We start from the raw sequence: 23,189 nt of genomic DNA, 5'->3' as shown, positions 1-23,189 counted from the left end.
TTGCTATCGACTATGAGTTTCATCTTTTCTTGGCGTTGGATGAAGCGACAACCGTCAATGAAATTACTGTAAAGAACATCCAAGAATTATCGATAATATTTATCATGTATACTTGGGGAATTGAAATGGCTTGTTTAGCATTATGCCTGGAAATGATCACCGATAAAATATTACAAAAACAACCAAAATCCAAAGAACGCAACAATCGTTGGAAATTAAATAATATTGTGAATTAAGTACAGAATATATAATATATGTAAATAATACAGTTAAAACATGTACTGTGTACTTTCACCGTCTTAAAAAATATGGGAATATGTCAAAATTCTCCCTTCTTTTCAATATTATGCTAACATCAATCTAAACTGAGCCTCTCGTAATCAATCCTGGATATTTCATGGGATGATATTCAGGGTCAAGCGAATTTGGTGCCACCCCCTCTGCCGTACATTATGAGGAATAATGCTAAGATCTGCAGCACGCGAGTTTATTTTATTTCATCAAAACGTTTTGGAGTTTTTCAATTGCCTTAGTTAAGTTCCAAATTGAAGGACGACAGCCAAATTATCAACGACTTGAAAATCACCGTAGTGTATTTGTTTACCAAATTTTAAGACGCTTATTGCGGCCGGTAACAAAACAAATAGCTGAAAACACAAATCAAAACAAGACCCTACTTTTTACCTCTTCGAGTGACAATGACGTCACGGAGAAGTTTTAGAATGGGCGTGTCTGTGTGTAGGGGGGCTGTCACCGCGTTCGCAGTTGGCAAATCGGAGCAAACGTGTTTGCAGAAAGTAATGTTATCGTTAAGGTTAAGATGTACGCGGCGATCTGCTAGGGTTACGAGAAAAGTTTGGCCCTTCAATGGCAGGGCTTCCACCAAAGGTTCACGCAATTGCGGGTTTTCTTACCATTTATTGTAAATCAATCGCCTTATATACCCTAATTTTCCAAAAATTGTTAAAGAGGCGTAGGCTTGTATTCAAACGTCAACAATAGCTATGTTTAAAATGAATTTAGGAATAAAGTTTCTTAAAACAATTTAACTAGAATAAAGGTAAATTAATGACGATCAAAATATTTAATATAAATTATATTTAATATAAATTATATTTAATTATTTAAGAAAAACGTCTCGACTCGGAGAGGTTTATTTTGGTTTCCCAACTTTTAAGTGAGGTGTGGTTATGGTCTTGCGCTGATGATATGTTTGTATGTGTATATATGTTTGTGCCCGGGGTACGCCATGAACAAGTTTGGCTAAAAAACCGATTAAGACAAGATCCGCTACCACGTTGGAACTCATTATATGAACGAATTGCAAAAAAAGTACATTAGTTCTATGGTATGCGGTAACAGCAATTTTCCGTCTTCGGACGGACGTAAAACAAATTGGATTGAACCCTTCTTAAGAAAAGATCCTCTTCCGGCTCTTCAAAGTATTGGGAAAGAAACAACATTGTTATCGTTGAAAACATTTCTTGACCCTTCAATGTATATATATATATATATACAAACACATTGTGGATTTTTGTTGTTTGTTGGTTGATTGTCTGTGGAGGCTGGATAAATAAAAACACCTTTTTTTCGCTATAAGTGGTAAGAACTTAATGTACCCCAACCGTTGGGTCATATCGAATATTACCTTAGCGAGTTCGAAAACATGAATACTTTACTACATTAGCACAAACGAATCTAACACGCGCCATTACCATCCCAAAAACACCTAGCTAATACTTCAATTTTTTACGTTACTTGATAGGTAATACAGTGAAAAAAAAGCGCGCATAACGCCACGGCCCATGTCTAATACGTATTGGGTGTAGAAGGATCTACACATTTCGTAATAGAAAGATGAGTACAGCGAAATTCCGGGAGTGTGGCGCACTCCTGTAAGCCATGCTTCTGGGCGGCAAAGTTAGAGGGAATAAGACACATGTCGGCGGTCTTACCCTATATGTGCAGATGGCCCCGTGTCCGCCGGAGGTGACGTGGCCCTACACCCCTTCCATCACCTCTCAAGTAAACCTCATTTCCTTCCCTTATTTCCCACCCTGATTCGCGCTATAGCGCAAGCAGCTTGCGACGTGTTGCTCGTGATCGAGTAGGCTATGCTCCGGGCAAAAGAAATCTTCGCTTCAGTTGGAACTTGGGAGTCCGACTCCGAATCCTAGGGCTCCTGAGTCCTGAGAAGGCCAGACAATGGCAAACATAGATGCATATGACAAGGATGCATTTCTCATAAGAGAGAATGGCCAACTTTGTTGTGTAAGAGACAGCCTGGCAGCCCGGTATTTGTTTACTAGGATGACAAGTCAGCTGTTTTCGCCTTTAGAAGTTAATACAGCCCTTTGAATTTAAATAATTAGAAAAAAGAAATGTTTTTAAATGAATGAATCTATATGGTTGCTGCTGTGTCGAAATGAGAGCAGTTAAATATGTGTCTTTGATATTTAGCTCTAATAATTTCAGAAACTTAATAAAAAATAGGGCTATTTCCAAGAATACCACCCACCTCTCGGATTTTATTGTGGTTTGGTTTTTTTGAAAGTATACGAGGTAAGTGTTTCATATTTAACCAGAATTGATTGAATTTAATTAATTTAACAATAAAGAATATAAAATAAAAAGCCTGAGAATGGGATCCTCTTAATAACCATAACACGACCCATAAGTGTAAGTTTGAAACAATTTTTGGTAACGAACACTTGCGTCTAAGAATCGTCTATTCCCAATAATTTCAGAATCTTGACTTCTTTGAGAAGGCTTAGTAACAGAACCGCTGAACAGTGTGTTACATATTTAACATAATTCCAAAATTAATATCATTGAATTAAACATCGTGTTATAAACGACTTTAAAAAACTCATCCTCAAATTGCAACAGGTACGTTGGTTTTGTTGAAATTATGAAAATAATTTAGAGATCCAATGAACAGCAATGGTTTAACATTTAATGCAGAATTTGAATTTAAATAATGCAAATGTAAAATGTTATTAAATGAATAAATCTATACAGTTCTGCTAGTCATAATTTCCCTTGTTAAAAGTGTTTAGTCAACGACTCAGCGGAGGTTTCATCGTTAAGGTGTAAAATTTACCTCTACATCTTATTAATATGTCCCAGCTGTCTTAGTTAACAATGTAGTAATTGATTGATCTACCAGTAAGATTAATAATTAATTTGTTTGTAATTTATTTGAACCTACCGACTGTATTCGTATTGTCTGGCTTTTATCCCAAATAACCGAAGTTGATGTTGCCTATAACATCAACAATTCAACATAACGCTATTTTGACCGAGGCTTAGCAAAATTGCTTAGTAAAAAATATTCTGGTGATTTTAGAGATTAAAACATTTGTAGTAAATTTCAATGACGTTTTTGTTACGAAAATCTTAGCAGCCATTGTTTGTTGGTTGGCTCACGTAAAGTGGCATCGTATCAAAAGGAGCTTCATCCATCAAGCGTTACATTCATATAACCACAATTAATAAAACTTGTTAAAAGCGTGTCAATTATAGCACTTTCAGCTAAAATTATAATAAATGAGGACTATTAGTTAACAAAATAAGGCGTGCAGTCATTACTTATTATAAAAAAACGTCTTGGTTTGGACCAAGGCCGAAAAAACAAACGATATGTGTGAGGTTTATCATTTGACTGAAGTTCAGATATTGCAATTGTTTTAGTTATTTTTATCCATTTAATCTTTAATCAATATTAAATTCAATCAACTGATTTTACTGTTAATCGATCTAGTCCCTCTAAATTAATTGAAAAAATTACATATCTACGCTTTTTCAAGAACAATTACATTTACCGAAAACATTTTATCATGAAATTAATTATTTTGAAGGGATAAGTGTTGAGGTTTCAACATAGAATATTTGAAATATTCTATTGACTTTCTAAAAAGAGCAAACGAACTTTGATATAATTCGAAAGGAAAATGTAAATATTTAATCGAAATGCTACATTTCTATTGTCGCCTCTGTGAAGAAAAGATTGCGCTGCAATTTTCCTCTCCGTGCTTTAGAATTTCTTGGTCATAACTCAGTCTTCATTTGAAACGTCACCACCCCTTTCCACATTGTTGGTGCTACTTGTACACCGGTTACGTATTACGCGTAATCATTTTAGCACGCTTAAAGACCATTTCGGAAAACACACAGGGGCGAGGCCACCATTGGGGTATTCTCCCTCGCACTAAGGGTCACCGCCAGACGGTGCCAAAGTTCACTAGAGGCAGGAGGCCAGTCAACTCTCTCTGCCTATAGCAGTGCTTCTAGGCGAGAGAGAGAGAAGACCCCAATGGTGGCATCACCCTTGTGTTTTAGTTTCTCTGTATGTAATTTCTAAAATGGTCTTCTCACTTACAAATGTACACAAATTACACTGATTGATCGGTCCTTCAGGCGCTAGCGAGTGACAAGCCACAACCATAATTTTCATGTACACGAATGTTTTATAGTTTTAGGTTATTAAGGTTGGCGGGGAAGTCCTAAGAGTCACTAATGTGAAAAGGTTTCGAACTAAATGGTATTATTGGCTGAGTGTGTTGCGACGGCTCAGATGACCCATACACTTGAACCACTGGTGCTTTTAAAATTTTTTATATTGGGAAAAAAGAGGAAGGGGTGTCGGAGTAAAGTGTGACCTTCTTCGCATAACTGGTAATGAATAATGTGTATTCCCATATTATTTCCGCTTGAAATGAATATAACAAGTCATTGGTACTGAGAATTATTTCTTTTTATGTAATCTTTACCCTTACCTTCGGTTATATCAAAAGTAAGATAAGGGACTAGAAGTATCGAGGTAACCAAACTCTTCACTTGGCGGCATAAAATCGTCAAATTTGTTCACTAGTGCTAGGCTCTATTACCAATGCTAGGGCACCGATATCATATTTTTCCTGTGCTACAGAGAGCCACCTACTAAACGAAACAACACAGGATAAACATTGTTGCTTTGTCTTAAGAAGACGACATTAGTTTATAAATTAGTTTGAGAAAAAAAGATCGTTATCATATTTTCTCTAACATCAGTCTTCTCGGAATCTTACTACAGAGTTAAACCTTTTTGGTGCAAACTTGAAAATTTGTTAAGCCAGCAACAAATAAAACTATGTCCGTCAAGGTGCTTACAAGTTAGTGAGCAACGACACGAAATCCCTTCAAAATAATCAATTTCATGATAAAATGTTTTCGGAAAATGTAGTTGTTCTTGAAAAAGCGTAGATATGTAATTTTTTAAATTAATTTATAGGGAATAGATAGATTGACGGTAAAATCAGTTGATTGAATAGACCGTTAAAAATATTCGCCTACTAGGTGTTTTTACTACAATACACACCGTCTCGAGAGGCTCAAAACTGTGGTCCATCATGGTTGGTCGGAATATGAGGTCAACTTAATAGAGCGTTTTAAACTAATAGCCCTATGACTAGTTGGCCGTCAAAAACAACATTTTCCGATCAGGAAGGGAAATAAGGTTTTAAGTATTTTTCTGGATTAAGCAGACAAGTCACCACTCTTCTCGTAGCATTATATTATACGCTACCCTAAGACCCTTTGATGCTGAACTATGTAGACTTATGGACAAGTACTTTAACTAATGTCATTAAAATATATTGCAATGCTAGTTGAATAAAGAAGGCGGATCTTCCTGGTCGGGTTCTTGTGTAGATGACGGCAAGAACTGATGGGTTGTTCTATATAGCTTGAGATGAGCTATATTTTCCAACGATCGTTTACCAGTAGCCACTTCCTCCAGCACGTAGCGTAATTCATCCAACCGCTCAATGACGCGATAAGGTCCATCCCATTTTGGAGCTAACTTAGCTGAGGAGTAAGAAGCACCACGGGACAGGGGGTGTGTGGTTTTCCATACAAACATGCCTACACCTTAGTCCCAATTTTCCCTACGCTTATTATAATAGTATCGTTGCTTAGCTTGCATACGATCTATATGATTCCTAACGGCTTGAACATCTGCCTGTAACTGGGTCACTCTAGTCTCTAAATTATCTCCAACCTGGGTTAAATCAGGAGGATGAAAAGGCTCCAAAGCTACTTTCCAGGGTAAGCGAGCTTCTCTACCATGATTTAAATAGAACGGTGTGCGCCCTGTCGTTTCATGAGGTGTAGTGTTAAGAGAAAACTCTAAGAGATCAAGAATTCGATCCCAATGGCGGTGTTCGTTACCTACATAATTACCTAGCATAATGCCTATGGATTTATTGACTCTTTCTGTAGCGTTTGTTTGAGGGTGATAGGGGGTAGTGTAGGTGCAAGTAATGTTGAAGAGTGCGCACGTATCTTTCCAAACCCGGGACACAAATTGCGTCCCATTGTCAGAGAACATAGCCTTAGGGGCTCCCCAATGCTGTATAAGACTGGTTGAGGACGAAGCCGACGTCATTGAAGAGGATTCCACTGGACTGGAATCTTCTGACGAGGACGGTGAAGTCATGTCTTCCAAGGAAATGGCTAATAGCGAGACAGGCGCTCTTGATAATGCGTCCGCAACCTTGTTCTCAACTCCCTTCTTGTGCATGATCTTGAAGTCTTACGTTTGCAAGTACATTGCCCAACGAACAAGTCGAGAATTTGGTTCTTTCAGTGTGATCACAGTGAACGGTATGTTCTCCAAGTATGGCCGGAACTTTCCAACTCCCCAATAGATGGCAAGACATTCCTTTTCCGTGGTGGTATATCTTCTCTGGACGTCGGTCAGTTGTTTACTGGCCTAGGCAATAGGTACCTCGACGTCAACTTGAATTTGCGACAGGAAAGCTCCAAATCCGGCGTCACTAGCATCCGTTGTCAGGATACACGGCAACTTAGGGTTTTAAGCCGCTAAAGGAGGCGCCATGCAGATCGCATCCTTGATGGCCTGGAACGATTCCTGCTGTTCTTTCTTCCACTGGAACGGAACGTCCTTTTTCTTGAGATGGTTTAATGGGGCAACGATTATGGAATACTGCGGGATGAATCGAGAGTGCCATCCCGCCATGCCCAGAAATCTTTGGATTTCTTTCACGTTCTTTGGGACTGGAAAGTCTACTATAGCCCTAGTCTTGGAAGGAGCAATATGAATCCCTCGTTCATTGACTGTCCCGCTTCAGACAGTCGGTGAAAGACATATTCCAAGGCTTGTAAATGGTCAGCCCAAGTACTGGATGGAATGACGATGTCATCCAGATAGACACAGATCGAAAAGTGATGTCCATCCCTGAAGACTTCGTCGATGAGTCGTTGAAACGACGACGGCGCATTGCATAGACCGAACGGAAGTACTTCGAACTCGTACTTCCCCGCATGCGTGATAAAAGCAGTCTTCGCTATCGCCTGCGGATGGAGATCTATCTGTCAATAGCCGCTCTTTAAGTCCAGTGCTGTGATGAACTTTGGGGCACCCATTTTCCCTAACAGTTCTTCTATTCTCGGTAGCGGATAAGGGTCCTTAACGGTCACTTTATTTAACGCGCGATAGTTGACGCAGAAACGGATCTTTCCGCATTTCTGGTGGACCAGTACCACTGGCGACGCGTAAGGACTAACGGATGGTTTCACGATTCCGTCGCGGATCATTTCGTGAAGATGATCTTCAATTATCCGTTTTTTCTCGTCGCTAACACGATACGCGCGTTGACTAACGGGAACATCGGTGGTAGTGTGTATCTCGTGATAGACTAAGTTAGTACGTCCCGCTTTTTCCGAAAATAGTTTTGGAAATCGTAATAATAAAGTTTTTAAGTCTTCCTTCTGATTGGGACTCAGTGTAGGCGACGCGACAGTTTGTTCAATATCCTCTATAATCTGAGGGGTCGGTGTCTTTAACCCAGGGAGATTAAGCACGAATGGAAACGTCGTTCCGTCAATCTCACAAGTTTTTGTTCCAAAGTCCAGAATCGCCCGATGTTTATACAGGAAATTTTTTCCCAGAATAAAATCTTTTGTCAGTGAGGGAACCACGTGAAATTCCTGCTTTAGTTTCAACTGTCCTAAGCGGAAGTCTATTCGCGCGCGTCCCTTCGTGAAGGTATAACGTCCGTCGCCTAACACTATGCATTGAGTCTCTGCTTCTTCCGGAAGTACTAAGTCTGGTGCCGGCTGTTCCAATACATAAATAGCATCATGCATGAATGATGCATGCACATGATGTATATACATTCCTAACAAAGATTACGTACTAAATTTATATATACTACATTATATAGTATATTTATTAAGTATATCCATGTACAGTACTATGTTTTCCTCTAAAGATAATCTAGGCCGTTTTAAAACAAATTTATCCGTATTTGCGCATTACAATGCCAATGTAAAAATCCTTACAAAAATTTCGAGACCACTTTCAAAACTCGGGAAAATCACCAACTTAGAAAACCATGAGAGCGACTTAACCCATAAGACTAATTTATACTTGTGCTTCGAAAAACATTTTGAAAATTGTTTATCTACTCTATGGAGTTTTACCAGCGCCGCGCCTTACACGGGATACTAGATGTTTAAAGAGGGATTATCAGCTTGAGCCTTTCACGTACGTTTAAACGAGACTGCGGCAGAGGGTTTTTAACGGGGATCTATAACGCGCGCCGTCTTATTTTTCCCTATCAAGGACAAATTGAATTCCTATTCCGAGTATTCCCCCATTTTTTGCGTTCCACCGGACCTAAGCCATTCCAGCGCGCCCATTTCTCTCAGATTTCGCATCCTCCCGCCATCATCCTTCATTTGGCTTTGAATTACACTAAAATCTACAAGTCCGGTAGACTGTACTGCGCATGACACGCCGATAACTCTGTCGCAATTTCCGTCTCCCTTCGAATCCCTCTTAAAGCATCTAGTATCCCTGGCCTTACATTCGTCGCACTATTCAAAAAGCGGATTATGTTTCACACATTAAGTACGTAAGTCCCACTTTTCCATAGCTTTGGCCATAGATTTCATGACATTTCCGAAGTAAAAACTTAACAGACGAACAAAAAAGTTTTTAACCAATCAAAAGTCCCCTAACCGTAGATAGCCTCTTTAATGCCGGACCCATCGGCGACGGCTATTACTATTTTTTGAATGGGACCTCTACTCGACCTCGCCGGCGACATGACCGGGAAGCTCGAAAGGCAAATTTGCGGTATCGTTCGTTAGTCGTTATATTATATTAAACGTTTTAAAGCTCAAGTTTCGATAAATTTTCGAGTCATTTAATAAGTCTTCAACTAAATACTATAATTTTTTTCTTTAATTTCAACTGAAAAATAGCTCTGCGAATAATAGTAGACTCGAAAACTACACTAAGCTTCGGCTAGGTATTGGCGGTATCCCGATTCCCGAGCCGCCAGCGGCTGGACTCGCCGTAGCCGCGAGAACAGAATAAAAATCGTTGTAAAAAACAAATACACGACGTCTTAAATAGTCTAAGCAAAAGCTACCCAGATTGATAAGATCTTCGTGCCATACTCCCAAGAAATCCTTGGTATTGTGTATAGTTTTAACTAAAGAATATTAAGTCTTTATAGTAGTTCCCTAATTGATGTACCTGGTAAATCGGTTCTTAAAGCCGAAGGATCACAAGGATCCGAAGGAGCCGCCCTACCGTATTATATTCCTCCGAATAAGGGGGGAGGGGTTCTTTCCCAGGAGCTTGGAGAATATCGTGTAGCTCCTCCAGGTACAATGACACATGTTACGTACTTCATGTGTAAAGCCTAATCGGCTTCTGACTATACTAGACTAGAGCATGCTAAAACGGGTTATTTTCAGAAAACCAGTTGCACTTTTCAATCCCATCCCTCATTCCTTCCATTATTTGTGTCAACGGTCAACGAAATTGTTGTAGTATCTAAGTTTAATTGACGTGAAAACCATGAAAACCAGCCAATCTGGTTAAGATGGGCTGCCAGCCGCTGCTGCCTTGACCGGTCAACTCACTGTTTCAACGAAATGGAAAAAAAGTCTTAGAAACTACACTTTTTAGCCACATCGTATGATGTACATCTACGATGTGGACATTAGTATGACCTGCCCTGTTGGCGGTGGCATTGTAGGAGTATATCTGTACTGCCTTCTTTGTACTGCCTTTGGCAGTATAAAATGTTTCTTTCCTCATTGAAGGGGGAGTCAATGGGAGCTGATGGGAGAGGATTGGGGTGAGGTTCTATTTTTCGTTCGTCATTGAAGTAAGAGTTAACTCACCAAAAACATCTCTGTAAAAATATGCCAAGTTGTTTGGCCGTAAAAAGAAGTGAGATCTAAAATACGGCCAAGTTATTATCTCCAGGTGAACCAACATTTTATTCGACTTAAAACTTCTCAAGAATGTTTTTCTGACTTGCTCATTTGCATATCAAGGATTCGTTTAATTCCAGATATGGATCGAAATTAAAATATTAAATCAAATTGGTTAAATATTCTTGATAAGCCTTTGTGGTTAAACTTGTAATTTCCGTTATTAACCTTCACGGGTGCAAAGAAGAAGGATGCAAGTTTGGAATGCTTATGGCCAAGTCAGAAAAACATTCTTGAGAAGTTTTAAGTCGAATAAAATGTTGGTTCACCTGGAGATAATAACTTGGCCGTATTTTAGATCTCACTTCTTCTTTACGGCCAAACAACTTGGCATATTTTTACAGAGATGGTTTTGGTGAGATTTCAATCCTTTTTGTACGTGCATGTTCTTGTAGATTTATAGAAGTAGGATTATGAAGTAAAATAAACATTTGTACTTTTAGATTTTTATTTGTTCTTTCCAAGAGTTTTACTTGGCTTTGCCTTTTTCAACTTTTTTGCATTCAACTTTCTTTTTTTTCTCAGGCTGTGATAATTGTTAACCGTATTTCTATTCGAAGAACACAATATTGTGGCAAGTAACAGAGAGTATGCAGCCAGTATGGCGTACAAGATGGCGGCCGCTGTTAAGTCGGAGGAGCCGTGTTTTTTTTTTACGCTCTCGTCTTTTTTTGGTGGGGATATTATTTAAAGATATAAATGAAGACCATAATATAAAGTGAAAAAAATGAAGGCCATAATATAAAGTGAAAAGTTATTTATTTTCTTTAAAAGTATAGGTTTTAATATTAAAATGTATTTGATTTATTCTAAAATAATTTCTTCTATTTTCGAAAGGAAGAAGATAAATTTTAATATTATTTTTAAATCTTACGCAAGGCATTAAGTTGTTCTTTGATATACAAAGCGTTAAGTTGTTTTCTAACGTAGAGTTCTAGGACTAGTCTTTCGAGATCTTTAGTTTTAACTTTAAAGGTATGATAAAGTTCTTCGGTGTTTTCCATGGGTTTTTCTGGTGTTTCTTCCTCGGTTTTAATGTCGTTATTTATATTTTTGGTGCAGGTTTCTGTTTCATCAAAACTGAAGGGTATATTTTTTGTTTGCCCACCTCGAATAAAGTTGCATTTGGGGAAATGTTTTAAATGTTCTTCGTAGGGATTATCATCGGGTTTCCATGCTAATTTTCCATGCTAATAATATTCCATCGCATTCGAAGCACTGTACTAGATCATCGGTATGTAGGGAATAAAATCCCGCTCTGCTTAAAGTTTTTATATAGTTTCCGTCTTGAGGCCAGGAGTAAAAAGTACGATATCTCTGCAGCTCCGAGTTCATGATGGGGAATGAAAATGATTATGGGAATATCCGATTTATACATCTGCCAAACATTCCCCCCCCTTTTTTTACCTCCCCTCTCACATTCCAAACATTCCTACCCCCCCCCACATTCCTTAATATATGAAATAAAAGAACACAGTATTAAAAAAGGTGACACAAGGATTAAGTTATTCTTTACGGGCGCGTTTCAACATGTTTGTAACAATGATGTCATTTTTCAAACCATCTCGTCCAAACTGCTTCATGAATGATTTGTGACTCTTTCTTTTTGTTCTCTGTATTATATAAGCAATACAATATAGTCCGCATGTCGAACCTGACAAGTTTTGTAGTCTTCTTTTGTTAAACGACCATTTTCTAGAATTTCTTTTAACAAATTCTTTAATCGAGGGGAGAAAGTTCCCTAAAGCCAATGAGTCAAAATAATAACCACGTCTCTTGCCATCAAAGTAGACGCTGACCCAGTGAGATCCGTCATTGTAGTGATTGTCTAAATTTATTATAATGGACGAAGGAAACTTGTCAATTTCTTTGGGTAATAAATAACTCGGATAAACCCCCATGAAATGTGGCGTGAATCTTAGAAATCGTGTTATCTGTTCGGCATTCATTATATCTCTTAACAAACGATTGACACGTTTCTTTTTTATCTATTTGTAACAAAGCCTGGAATTCGGATAGTACGATGCAGCTTAGTGTAGTGGGCGTGGGTTTTTCAAAACCCAATTCTAATCTTAACTGTCCCTGCTTCGTAGGACTCCAATGATCGGAATGACTCGCGCTACCGTCAGGTGTCAGGTTAGTCCACATGTCGAACTTGACAAGTTTTGAAGTCTTCTACCTAAGAGTTTCGGCGGCGTATTTTGGGACCAATGGGTACTTGGACAGAATTTAGTTTTTGTTTACCCTGATGGCGTACAAAGGTTGCGGCCACTGTAAAGGCGGGGAGACGGGTTTTTACGTTCTATCTACACTTTTTATAGATAACAAAGGATGATTTTGTAGGTTTGTACGTTTATAGTGAAGACCATAATATTAAGTAAAAAATTATAAGTGGCAAATTTTATTCTTATTGAAATAAAACTAATTATAATTAACATATTAAAAATTTTAATGGCAAAAATCTATATAAATATATATAATTTTACACACTAAAATATATTTGATACGTCCGTAATGCGCGTGATTAGGTATTTGGGGGACCAGTGGGCGCTTGTACTGAGTTTATTTCTGGTTTGCCCTGATTGTTTACACCTAACAGTTTTTTCATGGAATTAAAATTAACCTGATTTTCGGTAGATGAATTAAGTAAAAGCCATTTGTGTGTTTGATTTATTCTATAATAATTTCTTCAATCTTCGTAATGAAGATAAAAATCTGAATATTATTTTTTAAATTTTACTTACGGCATTAAGTTTTGCAAGTAATTAAATTTGCTAGTTATACTTACGGCAGGTGTGAAAGGACAGAGCTCAATACTTTTTCCTTTCGTAAAAAGGAAGGTAACCTCTTTCGAATTCTTTACAATGGTATGTAAGTTTGCTGTAATACATTCGGTGTACGTAGGATTAGAGATAAAGATCATAATATAAAGTAAATAAGACAAGAATGAAGACTATGTTTTGGTCTGTTCTATTGTAATAGGGTAAGTTAGCGAAGTATTTTGAGGCCAGTGGCTACTTGCATATAGTGCATTTCTGGTTCTTATTGCTTATTATAGATTTTTTTACATACAATCCAAATTTTTATGATTCTCAGTAGACGAATTTAAGTAGAAAGCAAAAACTTCCGTAATATTTCCCATTCATCTGTCACTTCCTCCTTTCATATCTCTAGGGCTAGGCCCTAATTTAAAGTAAAAGAGCTATTCATGGATAAAGATTATAATATAAAATAAATTTACTCCTCTTTTTTATTTTGCTATAAAAGCAAAAGATCTAATTTTAAACTGAAATTGATATAATATAAACTAATTTCTCCAATCTGCGTAACTACGGTATAAATTTATATACTATTAACAAGTAACAATACAAGTCAGTTTCACTAAAGAATATCTGAGCCTAGATTGTCACATCTATGTCATAGTGGAGGGGGGGAGGGAGAAGTTAGTATACTCTCGTCACGACTGTATTATCTATGCATGCAGTTAGCCCTTTAAGTAGAGTTAACTTCTTAATACAAAGGTAATTAAATTTGCGTTGTATAAAATTTATTTTGGAGTATAGGCCATAGTTTACCATTCTTTATGACTCTCATAATAAGTAGTACTTGATTTATGCTAAATTAACTTCTTCTATCTTCAAAAGAAAGTTGATATTAACTAAATTAACTTCTTCTATCTTCAAAAGAAAGTTGATATTAACTAAATTAACTTCTTCTATCTTCAAAAGAAAGTTGATATTAACTATCATTAAATTTAGTGTAAGGCATTAAGCTATTTTTTAATTTAAAATGCTAAGTCAAATATTTTTGAGATGTTTGGTTTTGAAATTAAAAGCAATTACCAATTCAATTGATCATTTTCCTATATCTCTTTGTTTTTTCTGCGTTGACATCGAAAGGTTTGTTTGCTGGTTCAGCGTATTTTCCATGGACATCAATGCTGAATTGTATGTTTTTCGTTCGGTAAGCGGCTCTTATAGAGTTTCCCATGCTGGAAACGTTCCTTTATATGATAGACCTTACACATTGTCAGGTAGAGAATAGAACCTTGCATTACTTAAAGATCTTAGATCAGTGGCTTCTATCTCGCTCGCAGTCCATTGTACTGAGAAAGGTACTGAAGCTATTATAGTATCTACCCGTTATATGAAGGTATTTACTACCCCTTCACTCCCCGCAAACCAATTTTTTGAGATGTTTACCCCCAATAAACCCCCCCATCTGTGACGTATGCAATATCTTTGAAAATATTCTTGTTTTAATTAAAGATGACCATTATAAAAAATGTACATTATACAAACTAACAATTACGAAAACCGTTCTCCTTTATGATCTATTATTATGTATGCCAATAAGAAATCCATATTTAAATGCAATAAACTTAACTTTAATTTTTAAAATTTTACACTATTAACATAAAATTTATACTGTCCTCGTTCTGTTATACGAAATCAGCGTATAAAAGGCTCTTTTCCAATGCGCACGGACGATGACGGGCTAACGTGTTTCTTTGGTGGTCATAAAGACAGGTGACACGTGTCTCACCTTCTATATCCATGGCCTTTGGACAATCCACGTCATTCAAATTTATGACTTCTTTATTTAAAATATTAAAAAGAAAGAAACATTTTTGATTACCCTTGCAATATATACGGTCTGCGAACCGGGTACCTAACATAAGACAGCGACGAAGATTATGATAAGGCGTTTCTCCTCGTCCAAATGAGATTCCGTGTAAATTTCTGGTGATGCAGTTATTGAGTCGTTGTGTAGACGAAGGAAGCGTAGATTGATTATAGGGCGGTAAAAATATCCATGACACTATTCCTGGAATTTTAGTAACAGTAGCACAACATAGTTCTTTAACTATCAGATTGCCTGCGAGGTTGCATTTTTCGTCCTTCCCGTGTAGATACTCAAAGTCAACTACTACAGATTTCATGTTATCTAGAAGATAGTTTCCTAAATGATGATTCTCCAAATGGTTGGAGTGCGGTTTATATACTTTTCAAGTCCTTTCACTCAGTATATTAGCTATAGAATAAAAATCACATGACGGAGGGTGGTGGCATGCTGAAACACTTAAGAGGTCCAATCGTTGCCCTCAAATTAACAGTCGGTATAACAAAAGAACTGTGTTTTCGACAGAAGATTAAAAATGCAGAGACAGCAATCTCCTTTTAATGTCAGGCGGTCAAACATTCTCCACAAAATGTATATTGACAGATGCCTTAAAAGGGGATGTAAAGGTAAATAATGAGCCCATGGCTAAATTTATTAGACAGATAATTATAGTTTTGTTGAACCTATGTACCCTTAAAGCATTAACGTCTAAAGTACCAAGAATGCGTAGATAAATCTTCAAACTTTTCTTCGTGATATTGTGTATACTAGTTTTTAGCTAACGTTTCAAAAACTTTAACATAAGAATACGCCCACAGTCAAACCATTCAGCAATGAGAAAAAATAGGCATTTCAACGTTTCTTATTGTATTGTGTATTTTATTACAATTGTGTATACTAGATTTAGCTAAGGTTTCAAAAACTGACATAAAAGTACGCCTACAATCAAACCATACAATAGTGAAAAAATAGATGCTTCAAAGTATGTCGGAAAATGTGTAAAAAAGATTAAGCGGTTAGACGAGATCTTTATGAATTTTCATAATTATCCGACAAGTTTTATCATGTTTTTAAATTTTTACAATTTTTTTCTATACTTTTTTCATTTCTCTTTGGAGTTTTTTATCCAGGTAAATTCCAATAGCTTAATTGAAACTGAAAACCACGAAAACTATGTCTATTATTACAATGTCTATATTTGTGAGTAGACTAGCATATATTTCTACAGGAAATAACCTAATGGCTAAGTACCCCAGTAGGAACTATGTCACGGTCGCGACCCTGATACATGGAAAAACTAAAAGCGTTAAAAAATCATATGTTTTTATTTAAATTCCTCTTTTATATGGGTTTTTTAGAACATTTAAATGCTGTTTGGTTTAAATAACCATGATGGCCATATAATTTTATTCTGTTCGAGTCTCCATTTGCCTGTTTAACCAATCAGAGTTTGGTTGATTTATCTAATTTCGCTTATTGTGTATCATATGGTACAGATGACAAAACTAAAAATCCAAAGACATTGTGAATTATAACAACGCGAATGCGAAACACTATGTAGTAACAATCATAAATATGAATGTTAAAATTCAAATTTGGTTGTTTTTTTTCATTTTATGCTAAATTTCTCAATAGTAACGAATATGTTTTTCAAAACCCCGATTAACCGTAGGTACACACGTTATTATAGCAAAATAATTAGATTGTTTATCTCATATTTAACGTAAGAAATAAAATTCTCAGAAGAAAAGGCAAAACCAACGTTCATGCTAAAAAGTCTGCCAATTGAATTAACGCCCCAATTCCTACAAAGCCACAGAGAATGTTAAAAATATATTTAAGTTATAAAACAAAGCGAACTTTGCAAATTACTCTACTGAAGAACAAGTACAAAAACCCCCTCTTTAACCATCTTTTCTTATTTTTAGGGAGGTACTGGTTAAAAATGTTTAGGTATCTAGGATCCCCCTGACAGTTTATTCATATGATAGCAACACTATTCTTAATGCACGTGGTAAAACAAAGAATAGATAGAAAATGAATACAAGCGATGTTAGAATTGCGTTTCCCCCCCCCCTCTCCCACAAATAGTAGATATACTACGCCTGGTTTTATTAACCTCTGTGAGTGCTAGAGTACATCAAATTTAAAGGAAATAGTGAACTATTCCTATACATCAATGGTTGTATAAAATGGATAATTTCTAGGTCTGATTAATCAGTTGGATTTAATGATAGTTTTTTAGTTTTAGAAACATTTGTAAAAATAGGGAATACCCCACTGTTACAATATTAACTTATAATAACATAATAAGGAACATATAGCCATTTATAAAATAAATTTCAGTTATAAAAGTTTACAAGTTTTTTTTAACTTTTCATAATTTTAAAAATTCTTTTAACTTTATATTTTTAATTATTTTGCCTTTTTTATTAACTTTATTTTTAAATTTCAGTTTTTTTTTCTTCGAATATTTTTGAGCACTTTTGTATAGCTTTTTTTAATTTTTAATATTTTTTAAGCATTCTAATATCTACCAAAAATGTCGAAGTTGATGAATATTTTAATAATCACTATTACGAATGTAAAAGCCATTTAAGGTAGATAACCCAATTCTAGCATTTGCGGCGGGAGGATAGAAAATTGATTCAGAAGTTCAAGTCTGTTATCCTTCCCTATATAGGGATGGATAACTGACTTCGCTTCGAAGTCAGACTTGAACTTCTGAATCAATTTTCTATCCTCCCGCCGCAAATGCTAGAATTGGGTTATCTACCTTAAATGGCTTTTACATTCGTAATAGTGATTATTAAAATATTCATCAACTTCGACATTTTTGGTAGTTATTAGAATGCTTAAAAAATATTAAAAATTAAAAAAAGCTATACAAAAGTGCTCAAAAATATTCGAAGAAAAAAAAACTGAAATTTAAAAATAAAGTTAATAAAAAAGGCAAAATAATTAAAAATATAAAGTTAAAAGAATTTTTAAAATTATGAAAAGTTAAAAAAAAACTTGTAAACTTTTATAACTGAAATTTATTTTATAAATGGCTATATGTTCCTTATTATGTTATTATAAGTTAATATTGTAACAGTGGGGTATTCCCTATTTTTACAAATGTTTCTAAAACTAAAAAACTATCATTAAATCCAACTGATTAATCAGACCTAGAAATTATCCATTTTATACAACCATTGATGTATAGGAATAGTTCACTATTTCCTTTAAATTTGATGTACTCTAGCACTCACAGAGGTTAATAAAACCAGGCGTAGTATATCTACTATTTGTGGGAGAGGGGGGGGGAAACGCAATTCTAACATCGCTTGTATTCATTTTCTATCTATTCTTTGTTTTACCACGTGCATTAAGAATAGTGTTGCTATCATATGAATAAACTGTCAGGGGGATCCTAGATACCTAAACATTTTTAACCAGTACCTCCCTAAAAATAAGAAAAGATGGTTAAAGAGGGGGTTTTTGTACTTGTTCTTCAGTAGAGTAATTTGCAAAGTTCGCTTTGTTTTATAACTTAAATATATTTTTAACATTCTCTGTGGCTTTGTAGGAATTGGGGCGTTAATTCAATTGGCAGACTTTTTAGCATGAACGTTGGTTTTGCCTTTTCTTCTGAGAATTTTATTTCTTACGTTAAATATGAGATAAACAATCTAATTATTTTGCTATAATAACGTGTGTACCTACGGTTAATCGGGGTTTTGAAAAACATATTCGTTACTATTGAGAAATTTAGCATAAAATGAAAAAAAACAACCAAATTTGAATTTTAACATTCATATTTATGATTGTTACTACATAGTGTTTCGCATTCGCGTTGTTATAATTCACAATGTCTTTGGATTTTTAGTTTTGTCATCTGTACCATATGATACACAATAAGCGAAATTAGATAAATCAACCAAACTCTGATTGGTTAAACAGGCAAATGGAGACTCGAACAGAATAAAATTATATGGCCATCATGGTTATTTAAACCAAACAGCATTTAAATGTTCTAAAAAACCCATATAAAAGAGGAATTTAAATAAAAACATATGATTTTTTAACGCTTTTAGTTTTTCCATGTATCAGGGTCGCGACCGTGACATAGTTCCTACTGGGGTACTTAGCCATTAGGTTATTTCCTGTAGAAATATATGCTAGTCTACTCACAAATATAGACATTGTAATAATAGACATAGTTTTCGTGGTTTTCAGTTTCAATTAAGCTATTGGAATTTACCTGGATAAAAAACTCCAAAGAGAAATGAAAAAAGTATAGAAAAAAATTGTAAAAATTTAAAAACATGATAAAACTTGTCGGATAATTATGAAAATTCATAAAGATCTCGTCTAACCGCTTAATCTTTTTTACACATTTTCCGACATACTTTGAAGCATCTATTTTTTCACTATTGTATGGTTTGATTGTAGGCGTACTTTTATGTCAGTTTTTGAAACCTTAGCTAAATTTAGTATACACAATTGTAATAAAATACACAATACAATAAGAAACGTTGAAATGCCTATTTTTTCTCATTGCTGAATGGTTTGACTGTGGGCGTATTCTTATGTTAAAGTTTTTGAAACGTTAGCTAAAAACTAGTATACACAATATCACGAAGAAAAGTTTGAAGATTTATCTACGCATTCTTGGTACTTTAGACGTTAATGCTTTAAGGGTACATAGGTTCAACAAAACTATAATTATCTGTCTAATAAATTTAGCCATGGGCTCATTATTTACCTTTACATCCCCTTTTAAGGCATCTGTCAATATACATTTTGTGGAGAATGTTTGACCGCCTGACATTAAAAGGAGATTGCTGTCTCTGCATTTTTAATCTTCTGTCGAAAACACAGTTCTTTTGTTATACCGACTGTTAATTTGAGGGCAACGATTGGACCTCTTAAGTGTTTCAGCATGCCACCACCCTCCGTCATGTGATTTTTATTCTATAGCTAATATACTGAGTGAAAGGACTTGAAAAGTATATAAACCGCACTCCAACCATTTGGAGAATCATCATTTAGGAAACTATCTTCTAGATAACATGAAATCTGTAGTAGTTGACTTTGAGTATCTACACGGGAAGGACGAAAAATGCAACCTCGCAGGCAATCTGATAGTTAAAGAACTATGTTGTGCTACTGTTACTAAAATTCCAGGAATAGTGTCATGGATATTTTTACCGCCCTATAATCAATCTACGCTTCCTTCGTCTACACAACGACTCAATAACTGCATCACCAGAAATTTACACGGAATCTCATTTGGACGAGGAGAAACGCCTTATCATAATCTTCGTCGCTGTCTTATGTTAGGTACCCGGTTCGCAGACCGTATATATTGCAAGGGTAATCAAAAATGTTTCTTTCTTTTTAATATTTTAAATAAAGAAGTCATAAATTTGAATGACGTGGATTGTCCAAAGGCCATGGATATAGAAGGTGAGACACGTGTCACCTGTCTTTATGACCACCAAAGAAACACGTTAGCCCGTCATCGTCCGTGCGCATTGGAAAAGAGCCTTTTATACGCTGATTTCGTATAACAGAACGAGGACAGTATAAATTTTATGTTAATAGTGTAAAATTTTAAAAATTAAAGTTAAGTTTATTGCATTTAAATATGGATTTCTTATTGGCATACATAATAATAGATCATAAAGGAGAACGGTTTTCGTAATTGTTAGTTTGTATAATGTACATTTTTTATAATGGTCATCTTTAATTAAAACAAGAATATTTTCAAAGATATTGCATACGTCACAGATGGGGGGGTTTATTGGGGGTAAACATCTCAAAAAATTGGTTTGCGGGGAGTGAAGGGGTAGTAAATACCTTCATATAACGGGTAGATACTATAATAGCTTCAGTACCTTTCTCAGTACAATGGACTGCGAGCGAGATAGAAGCCACTGATCTAAGATCTTTAAGTAATGCAAGGTTCTATTCTCTACCTGACAATGTGTAAGGTCTATCATATAAAGGAACGTTTCCAGCATGGGAAACTCTATAAGAGCCGCTTACCGAACGAAAAACATACAATTCAGCATTGATGTCCATGGAAAATACGCTGAACCAGCAAACAAACCTTTCGATGTCAACGCAGAAAAAACAAAGAGATATAGGAAAATGATCAATTGAATTGGTAATTGCTTTTAATTTCAAAACCAAACATCTCAAAAATATTTGACTTAGCATTTTAAATTAAAAAATAGCTTAATGCCTTACACTAAATTTAATGATAGTTAATATCAACTTTCTTTTGAAGATAGAAGAAGTTAATTTAGTTAATATCAACTTTCTTTTGAAGATAGAAGAAGTTAATTTAGCATAAATCAAGTACTACTTATTATGAGAGTCATAAAGAATGGTAAACTATGGCCTATACTCCAAAATAAATTTTATACAACGCAAATTTAATTACCTTTGTATTAAGAAGTTAACTCTACTTAAAGGGCTAACTGCATGCATAGATAATACAGTCGTGACGAGAGTATACTAACTTCTCCCTCCCCCCCTCCACTATGACATAGATGTGACAATCTAGGCTCAGATATTCTTTAGTGAAACTGACTTGTATTGTTACTTGTTAATAGTATATAAATTTATACCGTAGTTACGCAGATTGGAGAAATTAGTTTATATTATATCAATTTCAGTTTAAAATTAGATCTTTTGCTTTTATAGCAAAATAAAAAAGAGGAGTAAATTTATTTTATATTATAATCTTTATTCATGAATAGCTCTTTTACTTTAAATTAGGGCCTAGCCCTAGAGATATGAAAGGAGGAAGTGACAGATGAATGGGAAATATTACGGAAGTTTTTGCTTTCTACTTAAATTCGTCTACTGAGAATCATAAAAATTTGGATTGTATGTAAAAAAATCTATAATAAGCAATAAGAACCAGAAATGCACTATATGCAAGTAGCCACTGGCCTCAAAATACTTCGCTAACTTACCCTATTACAATTGAACAGACCAAAACATAGTCTTCATTCTTGTCTTATTTACTTTATATTATGATCTTTATCTCTAATCCTACGTACACCGAATGTATTACAGCAAACTTACATACCATTGTAAAGAATTCGAAAGAGGTTACCTTCCTTTTTACGAAAGGAAAAAGTATTGAGCTCTGTCCTTTCACACCTGCCGTAAGTATAACTAGCAAATTTAATTACTTGCAAAACTTAATGCCGTAAGTAAAATTTAAAAAATAATATTCAGATTTTTATCTTCATTACGAAGATTGAAGAAATTATTATAGAATAAATCAAACACACAAATGGCTTTTACTTAATTCATCTACCGAAAATCAGGTTAATTTTAATTCCATGAAAAAACTGTTAGGTGTAAACAATCAGGGCAAACCAGAAATAAACTCAGTACAAGCGCCCACTGGTCCCCCAAATACCTAATCACGCGCATTACGGACGTATCAAATATATTTTAGTGTGTAAAATTATATATATTTATATAGATTTTTGCCATTAAAATTTTTAATATGTTAATTATAATTAGTTTTATTTCAATAAGAATAAAATTTGCCACTTATAATTTTTTACTTAATATTATGGTCTTCACTATAAACGTACAAACCTACAAAATCATCCTTTGTTATCTATAAAAAGTGTAGATAGAACGTAAAAACCCGTCTCCCCGCCTTTACAGTGGCCGCAACCTTTGTACGCCATCAGGGTAAACAAAAACTAAATTCTGTCCAAGTACCCATTGGTCCCAAAATACGCCGCCGAAACTCTTAGGTAGAAGACTTCAAAACTTGTCAAGTTCGACATGTGGACTAACCTGACACCTGACGGTAGCGCGAGTCATTCCGATCATTGGAGTCCTACGAAGCAGGGACAGTTAAGATTAGAATTGGGTTTTGAAAAACCCACGCCCACTACACTAAGCTGCATCGTACTATCCGAATTCCAGGCTTTGTTACAAATAGATAAAAAAGAAACGTGTCAATCGTTTGTTAAGAGATATAATGAATGCCGAACAGATAACACGATTTCTAAGATTCACGCCACATTTCATGGGGGTTTATCCGAGTTATTTATTACCCAAAGAAATTGACAAGTTTCCTTCGTCCATTATAATAAATTTAGACAATCACTACAATGACGGATCTCACTGGGTCAGCGTCTACTTTGATGGCAAGAGACGTGGTTATTATTTTGACTCATTGGCTTTAGGGAACTTTCTCCCCTCGATTAAAGAATTTGTTAAAAGAAATTCTAGAAAAT

General features: G+C 35.4%; 2 protein-coding genes across 2 annotated transcripts; one reads left to right on the top strand and one right to left on the bottom strand.

Annotated features, from left to right (window-relative positions):
* Nucleotides 1-14,662: 14,662 nt before the first annotated feature.
* On the bottom strand, nt 14,663-15,358 carry LOC149611315 (uncharacterized). The gene is made up of 2 exons (XM_089858589.1): nt 14,971-15,358; nt 14,663-14,895 (listed from the first exon to the last, which is right to left on the bottom strand). The coding sequence occupies exons 1-2, from the start codon at nt 15,239-15,241 to the stop codon at nt 14,741-14,743; spliced, it is 426 nt and encodes a 141-aa protein (XP_089714715.1). The 5' UTR covers nt 15,242-15,358; the 3' UTR covers nt 14,663-14,740.
* Nucleotides 15,359-19,862: 4,504 nt separating this feature from the next.
* On the top strand, nt 19,863-20,558 carry LOC149611314 (uncharacterized). The gene is made up of 2 exons (XM_089858591.1): nt 19,863-20,250; nt 20,326-20,558. The coding sequence occupies exons 1-2, from the start codon at nt 19,980-19,982 to the stop codon at nt 20,478-20,480; spliced, it is 426 nt and encodes a 141-aa protein (XP_089714717.1). The 5' UTR covers nt 19,863-19,979; the 3' UTR covers nt 20,481-20,558.
* Nucleotides 20,559-23,189: the final 2,631 nt, after the last annotated feature.

The sequence above is a fragment of the Phalangium opilio genome, unplaced genomic scaffold (genome assembly GCF_054372755.1).
Source record: "Phalangium opilio isolate 3A_F unplaced genomic scaffold, DU_Popi_V2 ptg000246l_1, whole genome shotgun sequence".
NCBI lineage: Eukaryota > Metazoa > Arthropoda > Arachnida > Opiliones > Phalangiidae > Phalangium > Phalangium opilio.
This window is presented reverse-complemented; position numbering and strand designations above follow the sequence as displayed.